General features: G+C 41.7%; 1 protein-coding gene across 4 annotated transcripts in view; it reads right to left on the minus strand.

The window, feature by feature from the left end:
• Positions 1 to 2,941: 2,941 nt before the first annotated feature.
• The window catches only part of FNBP4 (formin binding protein 4), a 28,476-nt gene continuing 17,780 nt past the window's right edge, over positions 2,942 to 13,637 (minus strand). For 3 of the 4 annotated variants that reach the window (XM_044682444.1, XM_044682445.1, XM_044682443.1), the window contains 6 exons: positions 13,235 to 13,440; positions 7,512 to 7,819; positions 6,991 to 7,138; positions 6,234 to 6,529; positions 4,803 to 4,960; positions 2,942 to 4,019 (listed from right to left, as the gene is read on the minus strand). In XM_044682444.1, coding sequence (XP_044538379.1) covers positions 3,929 to 4,019; positions 4,803 to 4,960; positions 6,234 to 6,529; positions 6,991 to 7,138; positions 7,512 to 7,819; positions 13,235 to 13,440 — 1,207 coding nt within the window. In that variant the 3' untranslated portion in view covers positions 2,942 to 3,928. Of the gene's footprint in view, positions 4,020 to 4,802; positions 4,961 to 6,233; positions 6,530 to 6,990; positions 7,139 to 7,511; positions 7,820 to 13,225; positions 13,441 to 13,637 lie in introns of all 4 variants that reach the window. The other variant, XM_044682442.1, reaches the window with a different exon arrangement.

The following is a 13,637-nucleotide window of genomic DNA, read 5'->3' on the forward strand; positions in this document are numbered from 1 at the left end:
AACCCGGAGCGTGGGCTCGAGCCCCACCCCATTCCATTTGGGATTGGCTGATGCCACGGAGCAGGTCGGGAGATTTGAATAAAGAAGGGAGGGGCCGGAAGGTGGGAGCGTCACGTGGCCAGTGCCTTGCGGAGCCTCCGCCCTTAAAGCTAGTTTCTAGCTAAGGAAAGCATAGGAGACTGCTTTCACATTTAATCATTCCTTCCTTCCGTCATCCATTCACGAGACCCGCCCGAAAACAGTAGTTAAGGGGGGCCCAACCCCTTTCACTTTGGAGATGGAAAAACCCAAACTAAGGGCGGCCCCGAATCGCCTCAGGCTGTCTTTTTAACTCCTTCCCTTCCCCTTAGAATCAACACCATGTATTTGGTTCCAAGGCAGAAGAGAGGTAAGAGCTAGGCAGTGGGGGTCAAGTGACTTGCCCAGGGTCACACAGCTAGGAAGTGTCTGAGGCCAGATTTGAACCCAGGACCTCCCCTCTCTAGGCCTGGCTCTCAATCCACTGAGCCACCCAGCTGCCCCCCATTATTATTCTTAATTGCCAATAGAGAATGTTTGTAAAGCCTTTTCTCAATCTTCATCCTTCTCTATCACCATCTTCTCCTTCTCTGGCATTCTCTTCTCTAAGTTTTGTACTGCTTCTCTTATGTGCAGGACTGCTCCTTCCCAGTCTCCTTCACCAGATCTTCATCCCTGGTTAATGATGAATGTTTTCCAGGGCACCATCTTGGGCACTCTGCTCTTCTCTCTATTCCTTATACAGTCCAGTGGTTCCCAAACTTTTTTGGCCTACCGGCTTCTTTCAGAAAAAATATTACTTAGCCCCCTGGAAATTAATTTTAAAAAATTTTAATAGCAATTAATAGGAAAGAAATGCACCTGTGGCCATCAGTGCCCTCCCCTGGATTGCTGTAGCACCCACTTTGGGAATCACTGCTATGTACCATTTCACTGTTCTCTTATCAACTCCCAGATTCAATGTTCATCTCCATGCAATGAGGATTCTTAGATCTACTTCTCTGACCCTAAACCTCCATATTTTCATCTCCAGCTGCCTACTGGACATCTCAAACTAGATTGGCGAAAACTCGGTATCCCAAACTGAACTCATCTTTCTCCTCAAACCCTCACCACTTTGAAACTTACAACTTAAGGGTCATTCTAGATTCCTCTCTCTCCCCAGGTGACTGACCAATCCCCCAAGTTCCTCTACGTTGGTTAATGTCCATCTCTTGGGAACATTACCCCCTTGCTCAAAGAAAGAAATCAAAGCCTTAGAAGAGGCAACCAGATATGGAGTCGAGAGTATGTTCTAGACCTGTGCATGCTGCTCCTATTGCTGCTGAAGATTGAAGAGATAGAGCCCAGGCTGATTCCCAAGCAACATGCTCAAAAAAGAAATGGCACTTTTCTATAGTGCTTGTAGTTTATGATGGCTTTTTCTGGGTCAGTTACTAGTCTTTTTTTTTTTAAACCTTAACTTCCATCTTAGAATAGATATTAAGTGTTGGTTCCGAAGCATAAGAGTGGTCAAGGCTAGACAATGGGAGTTAATTGACTTACCCAGGGTCATACAGCTAGGCGTGTCTGAGGCCAGATTTGAAGCCAGGACTTCTGTCCTCTATCCATTGAACCACTTAGCTGCCCCCTACTAATTATCTTTGATAAATGTTTCAGATGTGGGAAATAAATATACTTTTCCTTAAAAGAATATATGCTCTTTTTAAAAGGTAATGTTAGCCATGTTCAGTAGAAAAAAGGAGACAGCATGGAAATAGAAATGACAAACTGGACACTGTTTGCATATGGTGGTTGAGAGCATAAGGAGTCTTTAGTCTGGAGAAATCGTAACCTTTTTGATTTAATGCCCATTAATGCCCATGTATTACGGGGTGCTAACAAAGTCTAAAAAAAAAATCAAAGAAAGCAGCAATGGGCAATCATTGTTTATTCTCAAATTGTCATTTCCTACCCCCACTGCTTATAAAAACTGTCAGAAAACCTTAGGAGGGATATATATATATATAAGATTTGTATTTCCTTTTCTGGGTGGAGGCCGTTTTCCTTCCAGTAGACTCCATAGCTTTTTTCCTCTCCCCAGAGTATTAAGCATTAAATGCCAAAGTGCTTTTCCCATGGGTTTATTAGAATTGTTCATAGGCGCTAGAAGGGGTCCTGGAAGCAATCTGGATTGGTCCCCTCACTTCGCAGAAGAAACTGCAATAGATTTGCCCAAGGTCCCTCAAGTAGTGATGGGCTATTTGGCTCTAATTCAGCAGCATGACAAAAGCATTTTATTCTGTATCTCATTAGAATCATGTTGCTTCACATGCAAAGTGGATTACTCCAATTATTTCCATTTTGCAAATATGGCTATCTACAAAAATATAAAAAAACAGGCTCAGAAAGGTGAAACTGACCATCTCTTAATAAAGGCATCTGAACCTCAGGTCCTCTTTCTCACATGCACTAGCTTCCTGACCCGATGTTCTACAATGGCCCAGGGAAAGGCAAACAGGCTGGAGTTGGGACACAAGTGGGAGGCCTCTGCCCATAATAGTGTGAAGTGTGAAGCCTACAAGGAGAATGCCCTTCCAGCTCTATCACCAGGTGCTTCAAGGGTTCCCTGGAAGCATGATGCTCCATCTTTCTGGCACCCCAAGTTAGAAATAGGCAGACATGTTCCTATAGAACACTGTCACGCATGGTTGTCAGGATCCAAAGGATTACTGGAGCCGTAGACTAGACTAGACTTGTGATGTGGATCTGATAGGCATTTTGTTGGTTTGTTTGAGAACCCAACTGCCAGTCTAACCACATGGTTTCTATTGAGAAATTTGGTCTCATTTTAAAAAACGATTATGAACTTTGGGAAAACAAAAGCTGACATATGACAACAGCTACATAGTATGGTATTTAGAGAATTACAAGGATCAGAATCAGAAGTATAAAAAGATTTTATTAGTGCATATATACAAATTTACAAAGTCAAAAACTGGAGAAATACAAACAGCTTTAAAACACAATTTGCTTTTCCTTCAGTTTAAAGAAAGTGACTTTTACCTGATTGTGATAAAATACAAAATACAGAAAGAACAGGGAACCGCTGTTTAAATACTGGAATCTTTACTGAGAGCAAGTACAATGCAGAGACAGAAGGAAGGTACGTGTGAGAGCTGGGTGAAATGGAGACACAGACACTTGAATCTGGACTTGGTTGCTCCTGACCCACTCACTCTGCTAAGAGCAATGGGCTAAGAAATCCATCTTTCTTTACCCAAGAAAGTAAATGGCATTTGTTGCTGCTTATGTGAAAGCCTAAGTCGACCTCCACCAAAGCGCCCGAGTGAGAGGAGCACATTCAATGCTAGAATCTGTGGATACTGTGCAGCCACTTGTCAGTATGGGAGAAATATCAGACCTTGGTATTGGAGAACATGGGTGGCAGGCAGCCCGAGGCTGGAAGCACAGGCTAGGATAACCCCTAAGTTATAAGCATGTAACGAGCTTTTTGGAAAAAAGGAGAGTTGTTGCCTTCTGCTTAATTGCACTTGTTGGGGCTAAGTGGTCAAGGGCATCAATCTGGATGAACCCTCAGACCCCCTTCCCCCCCCAGCCTGGCATTTCCTTCACACCCTATTAAGGCTGTGATCCTAATACTGCTTCTCAGCCTCAGCTCAAACTGATGAAGTCTGTTAGCCTCCACAAAAAGGCGGAACTAGCCAGCACAAAAAGGGCCTAGCCCTTTAACAGTGGCCATTATGATTCCAATCCTCAAAAAGGAGGAAAATCTTGGTTTTGCATGTGGTCTTTATCAACCCAGGAAATTCAATGCTCTCTCCCAAAACATTTACAGTTTATTTGACAACAGTAAAATGGTAAGACTCGTAACTGTACATGAAAATAAAACACAAATGCCCCAAATGAATTATGTGTTTGAAGTCGTTTTTCTCCTCTTTAGTCGAGCCCGCCAATCCTCAGGAAGGGCCTCAAAGTTAGCATTTCTTTCGGCCATGCCACTGTGGAAACAACGGACAAATTATTACTTCACTAGAAAGAGAAAAAAGCCTATAGGTTCAGTTTTCCCTGGGCACTGGAGCTTCTCATAAGATCCAGTCTTTTAATCTGTGGCAAGTTCTGACAAGGTGCATGTTTTCAGTTTTTATGCTAGAAGCCCCACTGCACCCTTTCAAGCCAAATGAACAATCACATAAAGAGGAATCTCATGTTTATCCCTTGTCCCAATTCCAGCAAGGCAGAAACCTTTAATAAGCTTTCTATGTGCCTAGCACCAGTACTACGTAGGGGCTGAGGACACAAAGCAAAAAAGGAAACAGTCCTTGCTCCCAAGAGACATGACGTTCTACTCCTTGGAGGAGGAGAAGACAGCATCTCTCAGAATTCTTGCTGGAAGAACAAAGTCTGTTTATGTCATAGGTTTATAGGGCTTTTCAGCTAAATAATGCATTTCCCACGTGACAGCTGAGATCACATTTCAAGATACTTTTCAGTTTTCTGTAATGAGCATCTTACTATTTTCCACCTATTCTTGAAGAATGGGAGTTAATTCTATTTAAGAGACATGGTCAAAGCCATTCAATCAAGTGCCTGACTTCCAAAAGAGCTTCTTAAAAAATGCTCACATATGGACGAGTCCTGAGTTAATGGAGAGAACTTCATATTAGATATCCTTATAAGGGATCGGATCCAATTTAGGGCAGGGCTACTGGGTGAAGTATTAAAAACCCTCCTCTTGGTAGCTAAAATATATATATATATATATATATATATATATATTTTACCTGACTAATTGTTGCTGTTTCCACTCCTCAATTCGCTTCTGTGATGTCAGCTCCCGATCTTCATCACTGGAGCTTGAATTTTCCTCTTCATCTAATTCACGCTGGATACTCTGCCACTTCTTTACCAGAGATGGCATTTTTGTTTTACTCTTCTTCCCCTGAAAAATTGGGAAAAAATGTTGTATAAGAACAAGAGGAGAAAAAGCAATAAAAAGCACTAACTTGAAGAACAGGAACTTCCCCCTTCCAATAAGGCAAGTAAACAAAAAAGCCAAGAGGAAGACCATCAGTCAATCTGTCCAGGTCAGGTGAATACAGAGTTACAGATGTGTTGGTTATTTCCTTATTCAACAAAAAAATGGCCACCGTCCTCAAAAAGCTAAAAATACAGAAGACCCGAATGACTCAGAGTACTTGGACATCTAAAGCCTGGGGTCATGTGGGAAAGAGGCTACAGAGTGGAATCAGGAAGTTTTACTAACATCTGAACTGAACCTTGAAAGACAAGTTCAGTAGTTGGAGCTGGAGGGGGATGGGACTGCAGGGGAAGAGGGGCAAAATACTGGAGCCAGAAAAAGCCTGGGGCTGGCTGTGCAGCTAACAATGAGGAAGCAATACAGAGTGGAGAAGAGTAACCCGAGAAGAAATGCCAGAATATCAGTACATCAATAATATAAATCAGCACAAACCCATAAAGCTTATTAAAGAATTAGGGAATAGACATGGTTTAGAAAGGCCTTTGTTTAATTTCCTCAATAAAGTTTACGATGGCAAAAATAACCTATTTTCCTTGGGCTATATTTGGACTTTTATAAATTAAATAAAGTGTTGGGGACGATAAAATGATCTAGGTGTAACAAAGCAGCACCTCCCCACCCCCCCGATCTGTGGGTGCGCACACAACCCCCAAAGCTGTATGTCATAGGGAAAAAAGCTGTGAACCCATAAGAATTTTCCCATGGATTCCAAGGAACACTTTTTTCTGGCTCCCTGGTTTCCTTTGCTTATTTACAACTCCCCCAAACAACACTAATTTCAGTTGGTTCCATCTCTGGAGCTTCTCAAATCTGTCCCTTCTCTATTCCTATCCTGTTGCCCACCTGCCAAAGGACTTCCTGGCTTCCTCTCCTGCCTAGTAACTCAAGTTCACAAAGATCTTTATCCAGTGTTTAAGGCCTTTCCCAAACTGGTATCGTCCTTTCTTTCCAGCTAACATCCTTGATGCATTCTACGCGCCAACCAAAATAGACTTCTCCACTCTGACCACTAAACTCTCCTGCGTGTTCTGCCCCTTCCTCCCCTTGGCACCCTGGATCCCCCCTCCCCCCAAGCCATACTTTCTATCTGAGAACCCTTTAGCCTAGCTCTCCAATCAAAGTCGCTGCTTCCTCCTTATTTATGTGAGCAAGTTACAAATACATGTCCTTATACCTTGTCCTTCTTCATCTTTTTGGTCTTCTCAGGCGGTGGAACTTTGGGAGCAGGGGGAGGTGGTGGCTCTGCAATGCCAGCTGTGCTCAGTATGCCACGAGCTGGAACTGACTGTAATGTGGGAACAGTCATTCGAATGGGTAAAGTACACTCAGTGTAAGACATGATGGCAGGGGATGTGGCCAGTCCCAGGTAACTTGATTGTAGGCCTAGGCCTGTAGCTTGATGACTGACACTTGTTGTTTGATGAGTGACATCAGAGGCTGGTTGGTGGCTGACATTTACGGTTTGGTGACCTAACAGAGAAACACCATAAAAATCTCATAGAAAACAAACAACAAAACGATTAACTAAGCAGTGAGTTTGAACAGAACAGAGACTTTGGGGAACACATTTCTACTCGTTTATGCTCCTCAGGCTATCTATGAGATACTTAGAATCAGATACAAGATAAAAAAAAGTAATTTTTTCACCTTAACCCATCCACTCTGTCTAGGAAATAGAGAATAGCACACTAGTAACTAGATCATCTCCAGCTTGAACTAGAACTACTGTGAGAGAAAAGTGGGATTGGGGGCACAGTCTGTATTTTGCCCCCAGCCACACTGCTGATTAGTGGCAGCTTATCAAGTTCTGGACACTCTATATACTACGCCAAGCTGCTGATGCAGAGGGGCAGGACGAAGTTGATTTGAAAAATCGAAAGCAGCAGGCAGCTCTAACGTACTGTGAGAGAAGTGCTGAGGATGCAGCTTACCTGTTGTCACGGCTGGCTGGCTGTAGAGAACGGGAGATCCCCCAATGGTGGCTGACCTCTGGGTCACTCCAGGATTGGTTTCTGTGGCTTTCCTTTTTACTGCTCTAGTGGTAGTGGTCGTGTTGGAAGTGCTGGAATCAGCTGAACTCTAAAAGAGATAAAGAGGTTTGTTCTGGTGAGAAGTTTTAGACACCTGTTAAATAATCTTTTCTGAAAATAAAACATACTGGGGGCAGCTAGGCAGCTTAGTGGATAGAGCCAGTCCTAGAGACAGAAGTCCTGGGTTCAAATTTGGCTTCAGACACTTCCTAGCTGTTTTGACCATGGGAAAGTTACTTAACCCCTGTTGCCTAATCCGTACAGCTCTTGTACCTTGGAACTAGTACACAGAATTGATTCTAAGACAGAAAATAAGGATAAAAAAGAAATAAAAAATATAAGATAAAGCTATAGTTCCTTGAACAATAAAAGACTCAAATCCAAACTCCCTTCCAAGATCTCTCCTTATCTGTATTGCTCACCTGGCTGCTGACAGCTGGATTTGGTACCGAGGGCTTTAAGGGAGTATCTTCCTCAGTTCCTGGGGCAGGAGGCTCTTCATTTTCCTCATCCTCCATTTCTACCTCCTGAATCTCACCATCTTCTCCAGGAGGAGGTGGGGGTGGGGGAGGAGGTGACTCTGGAGGAGGTGGGGGTGGGGGTGGCATTTCCAAGGGTAATGGAGGCTGAAGCACAGGAACATTGGATTGAAGGAGGGTCCAAAATGGAGTAAGTGGCACGAGTGATGCAGAAGAGACTTGACCAGAAAAGGGCTCTTTACAAAGAGAACCTAAGATAGACAGATACATGTTAGGAGAAAAGAAATACCAATCTGGATAGCCAAGTGATTGTTGGCACCACAAATGGAAAAGCAGAGCATAGAGCCGACTCAGTTTATGAAACTGCTACACAGAGAAATATCAGACATAACTGTCCTCTTTCTACCTAGGTCAATTCTATCTACAGGCTTTATGTTCTTTATACTTTTCATTGCCTTCCACTTTAATTGGTGATTTAAAAAAAATCACCATTATTTTGAATCAGTATAGAAATGATTTTCATAAAAATTCAAGCTTTAAAAGAGGGTAAACTAGCTGATTTCAATTTCTTACTGGGCTAGATACTGCCCAATAGCTTTACAGAGAACTTGGAGAAGTGGGGCAGTAGAAGACTGAGTTGCTAACACTGAACTCTGAGCTAAGTGAAAGTCTAGAGCAGTGAGGGTGAACCTTTTAGAAGGGCAGGTGAAGTGAGGAATGTCCTCCAGCACCTGTGGAGAGGGGGAAGGGAGCAGCCTGGCCCATGTCCCTCTGGCTTTCTAGTAACGAACTTTGTGCTGAGGTGACAGCACGTGTGTCCACTGAAAAGGCTGAGTGCACCCCCCCACCCCGGCATGTCTGCCATAGGTTTGCCACCACAGGTCTAGAGTAAAAAAGGGGGCAGGGGGAGGTAAAAAGTGACCCAGAGGAGCAAGGCTCCCTTTCCCTTCAGCTCTCTAATCAGTTGATTTCATTTAGGTTAAGGTTAACAAGGTGCTAGCTTAGGGTCAATCTGATAGTACAATTCAAAGAACTCCAGCTTTTGGTCAGGGTGAACAAATTTTAGAATAGAGGAAATGACTGAATCCTCAACAGGACTGACAAGTAAAAAGCTGGACAACTAATGGGCAGCCTGAGGGCATCACCCATTAGTTGAAAACACCCAAAAACAGGGCTCAGAAAAGGCAGTAAAAAGGCAACAAAGGATGACCTGTAATTACTTTATCTGGTGCCCAGGCAATAGAACCACCACTGAAAATGTGTTGCTAGGGCAAAGATCCTAGGCCTAGTGTGAGAACCCGAGTTTCCCCCTTCATTAAGTTTCAAATGTCCAATATAGCCCCTTTAATTTATCTTCCTCTTCTTCTGGGAAGTGGTATAAGGAAGGGAATTACATTTCACTTCTCTACTTTAAGCATAGGATTTTCCCGATTTGCTGAGAATTTTACAAAGGGGTAGGGGATTTCTGTAACATAATAATAAACTAAAGATTTAATAATAAATGAGGTACATTTATTTGAGAGATGAGGGAAATGAAGCAAAGCCCAGGTTCAGCATTCTACAGTTCATTTCCCTAATTAGCAAATGAAACAAAGTCCCAGGGACCTAAAAGTCTCAGCCAAACAAATCTCACCTCTCAGGGAGTGGATCCAGCTGCAGCCGCCTGTTAACAGTTTCATGGTCAAAAGCAGTGTTAAACATGTTCTGACAAGAGAACTTTAATGTAATTCAATAGAATATTTAGGTTGTGTAAGCCTAGAAAATAGGTATAATATATTTGTAGCTCCATAGAACTCAAAGAAAACCATCAGCCAGTAGACATTTAGCTTCTAGAGTGGTGCCCACATGGAAGACAAAGATAGATATTAATTATAGTATTTGAAAAGCTTCAAGAGTTCATAAAATTATCTGGATATCCTAGACCCAAAAGCTGCAGGTAGTGAGAGCTCACAAAGACTATAGGCCACTACCAACTCTGGATCTTTAAGAGGCTAAGAAACTGCTGATCAGATTAAAGCATTTGTTGTGTTTCCAGGTCAGCAGACCACTACTCAAGTGTGGACCAAGGAAGGCACTCACAGCACACCATCACCCTGACTTAGGTAAAGCTGCACTGCAGACTTACAGAGTGCCCCATCCTGTAGGGAATATTTGGGTGTGAGTCCAGCTGGGTGATCTAGAATAATGTAATTAGGCTTGTTTTAAGACAGCAGGACCAGGATTATCAAACAGAAGCACTGACTGATTTCTTAATACCCAAATTCTATCCCTCCTACTAAAGAAACAACATACTATGGCCCTTGTGAAACACGTGGTATGATAGGCTGATGGCTTGGAAACAGAGGATGAATAAATTAGGTGCCCAAATGGTAGGGTAGAGTTCATGTACTCAGGATATTGAACCTAATCAGAACTTCATTGTGCAACCTATCAGCAGATCCCAAGTACATCAGAGGCAACTTGCTATGCACTGGTAATTTACACAGAACTAAGTTAACCCAAAATCTGTAGTCTATGTCTTAAACAAGGAGTTTTTTGGCTTAAGACTTTTAAGGAATACCTTGATACAGTGGCTTGAACTGGGCTTATGTGTGAAAACCTTTTGATTCAGCATCTAGTTTGAGAGCATACAAAAACCCTGGCATATACTTGTCATTGTTCAGATCACAATGAAATAAATATTCCCCCTTTTTTTCAATACTCAGGGAGAGCCTCCAAGACTGAAGAAGCCCAAGGTAGATGCCAAGAAGAATGGCATCTCCACAGGAAATCTTAACTGTTCTCTCTTAAAATTGAGAACAATGTGAATGCAGAGTTTTGAGTCCTCCACATTTTTTTCTGTGTTTTTATGCTCCTCTAGCTATATTCACAAATATCAACTAATCCACTGGAGAAAAACGGCAAAGGTTAGAATAGGAATTTACAAGTCTGAAGGATTAAAAAGGGAATTTTCTGATGCAAGATTTGATTACAAGTGATGAAGTATAAGCAAAAGCAAGAGTTTCTGGGTTTCCTGAAAATCTGTCCATACTTCTGGGAATAAAGGAGCTAAATAACAGATGTTAACAGCATAATTAGAAATCTACAAGTTCCTTGGCTAAAGAGACCACTTTTCAATCCCCCATTTAGTGCTCTTAAAGACACTCACTATTGGCACAACTAGATTAAATGTCTCAACACTTCTTCAAAGGACCTTCAAATACTGTGTGCTATTTTCCACCATAGAAGTCTCAGCTGTGCCAACCGTTAATTATCAGGGCCTGTTTTCCTTTATAGTGGCCCTATCTCATCAGGCACCTGGCATTAAGAGAGACTTTTTGCTCCCCACAGCACAACTTGCTTTGTCTTCTGGGAGGAGGCTAAGGGAGCAATTTTAAAAACAGTTCCACTAGATGGAACGCCTTGGGATTTGCTTTTTGGCAGAATCAAGTGAGTGACTAGAAAAAGCAGGAAAGAAATATTGGTATTTGTGGTACCATTACTAGCAGGGTTAATGAAGCTAGAATGCCTCTATGTGAAGATTATGTGAGTGGAGAAGAAACTCGTTGTCTAAAGGACACTTTATATACTTCCCAAGAGCTGCACTCAGGCTTCTTTAGTCACTGGGTACTAAAACCATGATCATTCAATCATTCATTTGACACTTTCACTTTAAAGTGCAGTGAGAGACCAAAGAAGCACCTCTTCATGATCATTCAAGGAAGGAGCTTCAATTCTGCAGATGCCGATTACAATCTAATTCTAGAGTCAATTGAGTCCAGTTAAGATGGGGAGAACTCCTCAGGAAGGATGCTGATCTGGAGACGAGGGCAGAGTTCTCGAACGTAAGTTTTCTTTTTTCTTAAAAAAGAAAACACAAAACCCTTACCTTCTGCTGTCATAGTATCAACTCCAAAGCAGAAGAGTGGTAAGGGCTAGGCAAACAGGGTCAAGTGACTTGCCCAGAGTCACATTACTAGCCAGGAAGTATCTGAGACCAGATTTGATACCTCCTGACTCCAAGCCTGGCAACTCTATCTGTTGATCTACCTAGCTACATTTAACCCATTAAACATTAAGTTTCACACTTGAACTGCCCAGGATGCAAAATGTTTTTTCATGGCTCTCAGATGATTACGAGGTTGGTTACTTATTCAGAGGAAGGACAGATTTTTATCTCATATGAGAAGCTGCCAGTCATATATATCTTCTTCATTTTGTTTTTTCTACTTGAACCTGGTAGACTAAAGCAACCATCTTGATAAGAGATAAGTTCCATACTTGCAAAATAGGTGACTAATAGAAATTCAAATAATAATTATTCTTGAAGGTCCAAAGGAGAGCCGGAACAGGTATATTCAAATAAATCCTTTGTCCAGAGCCTGCTATACCAAATCAACTTTACTAGGCACTAGAGATGTAAGAAAACCAAGAACTACTACTACTCAGAGAGATTGGAGTCTCCTGGGTCCTGAGGCAAAAGCTTCCCAGTTGGGACTGAATCATTGTTTTTCATCTCCATGGTTAAATTAAATTCAGCATACGTCATTATCCAAAATTAGGAGAGCAAGACTAGTGAATGCCACAATCTTATCTTCACTGGGGCTAGTCTCTATTTCTCCTTCCATTATTAAGAAAAAGCTGTGGCCAGAGGGGAAGAGATCTTCTCTCCTTTACAGAGCAATGACTGTTGCCTTTGAGATAAACATTTAAATTCTTTTGGAGTGATGCCACAGCGAAACATTCTTCAGCACTATCATTATTTATCCATGATGGTGAAACTGTTAGCATGCAGAGAAAACTTAAGATAGCTGAGGAGATTGTGTCCAGATTTTTAGAACCACATACTGAGAAACCAACCACACACTATCTTACTGATCATTTAGAGTAATGAATTTCTTCTGTTTCCATGCCCTAAATAATTGTCTGAAGAGAATAAATACTTCTGCTTGCTGTGGTTCATAACCATCACCCTTCAAGTAATACAGTGCTGATCTTGTTATAACCAGTGTCTGTCACTTTCCCATCTGACAGGGATCAGCATGAAAAATCAGATTATTCTCCTATTAACGCCTAATTACCAGTCATTTTAATTCATTGCTCCCTTCTTTGTTCTATAATAGGTCACAGAGCCTTTACACAGCTCATGTAGACCCACAACTTGGTGTGAACTATAACAACAAGATATAGAATAGGCTTCAAGGTAATTTTCTTTTTCTCCCCCAGTAAATATTTTAGTTTCCCCCTAATTACATGTAAAAACAATCTTTTAACGTTCATTTAAAAAATTCTCTCTTTTCCTGAGGACAGTAGGCAATTTGATATAGGTTAAATGTGTGTGATTACACAAAATATTATTTCCATGTTAGTCATGTTGTGGAAGATACATATCAAAAAACCACACACCCACAAAGAAAGTAAAATGAAAACTGGTATGCTTCAATCTGCACTCAAGGTAATTTTCATATATAGAGTTGCTGATATTCCAATAGTAGTTTAACCACTAAATATTCCAAGCCCCTTTATCATCAGAGTTGAACTACTGGTTTTTTTAGTTGGTAGTTAATGCTATATCCTACAAAACTGTCATGCTTTTCATAAGTACTTCACGCTTCCTGTGTATTTGTGATCCCTTGAGCACAACCCATTCCTCCCTAAATTACTAAATTGCCAATTACCTTCTTTACCTGTGGAATTCTCAGTGGATTCCCCAGAGTTTGCATCAGTGCCAGTTTTCTCTTTTAAGATTTGTTTATGAAGAGGATCTGCTCTATTTTCTTGTGCTTGCCCTTCTTCTTCTTCTTCTTCATCATCGTCTTCTTCTTCACCATCTGGGAACTCCCACTGAGACTCGCCCGAGTGTTCATTTACATAGAAATAGCGCCTATGATCCCTAAATCACAAGAAAGAAAACACACGTTTTAAGACCTAATCTCCTGTAGTGACACTTCCACTTGGTCCTGTCCCAGGACAGCAGTCTGCTCTCACAGGGAAGAACCTCTTCTTAATGAACTGCTATTCACAAAGGCAACAAACAGCTTTGAGAATTGAGGAAGGAGAGCCAAGGATGATTCAAAGCTATTTGCACTG

This window comes from Gracilinanus agilis, chromosome 6 (genome assembly GCF_016433145.1).
Source record: "Gracilinanus agilis isolate LMUSP501 chromosome 6, AgileGrace, whole genome shotgun sequence".
Lineage (NCBI taxonomy): Eukaryota > Metazoa > Chordata > Mammalia > Didelphimorphia > Didelphidae > Gracilinanus > Gracilinanus agilis.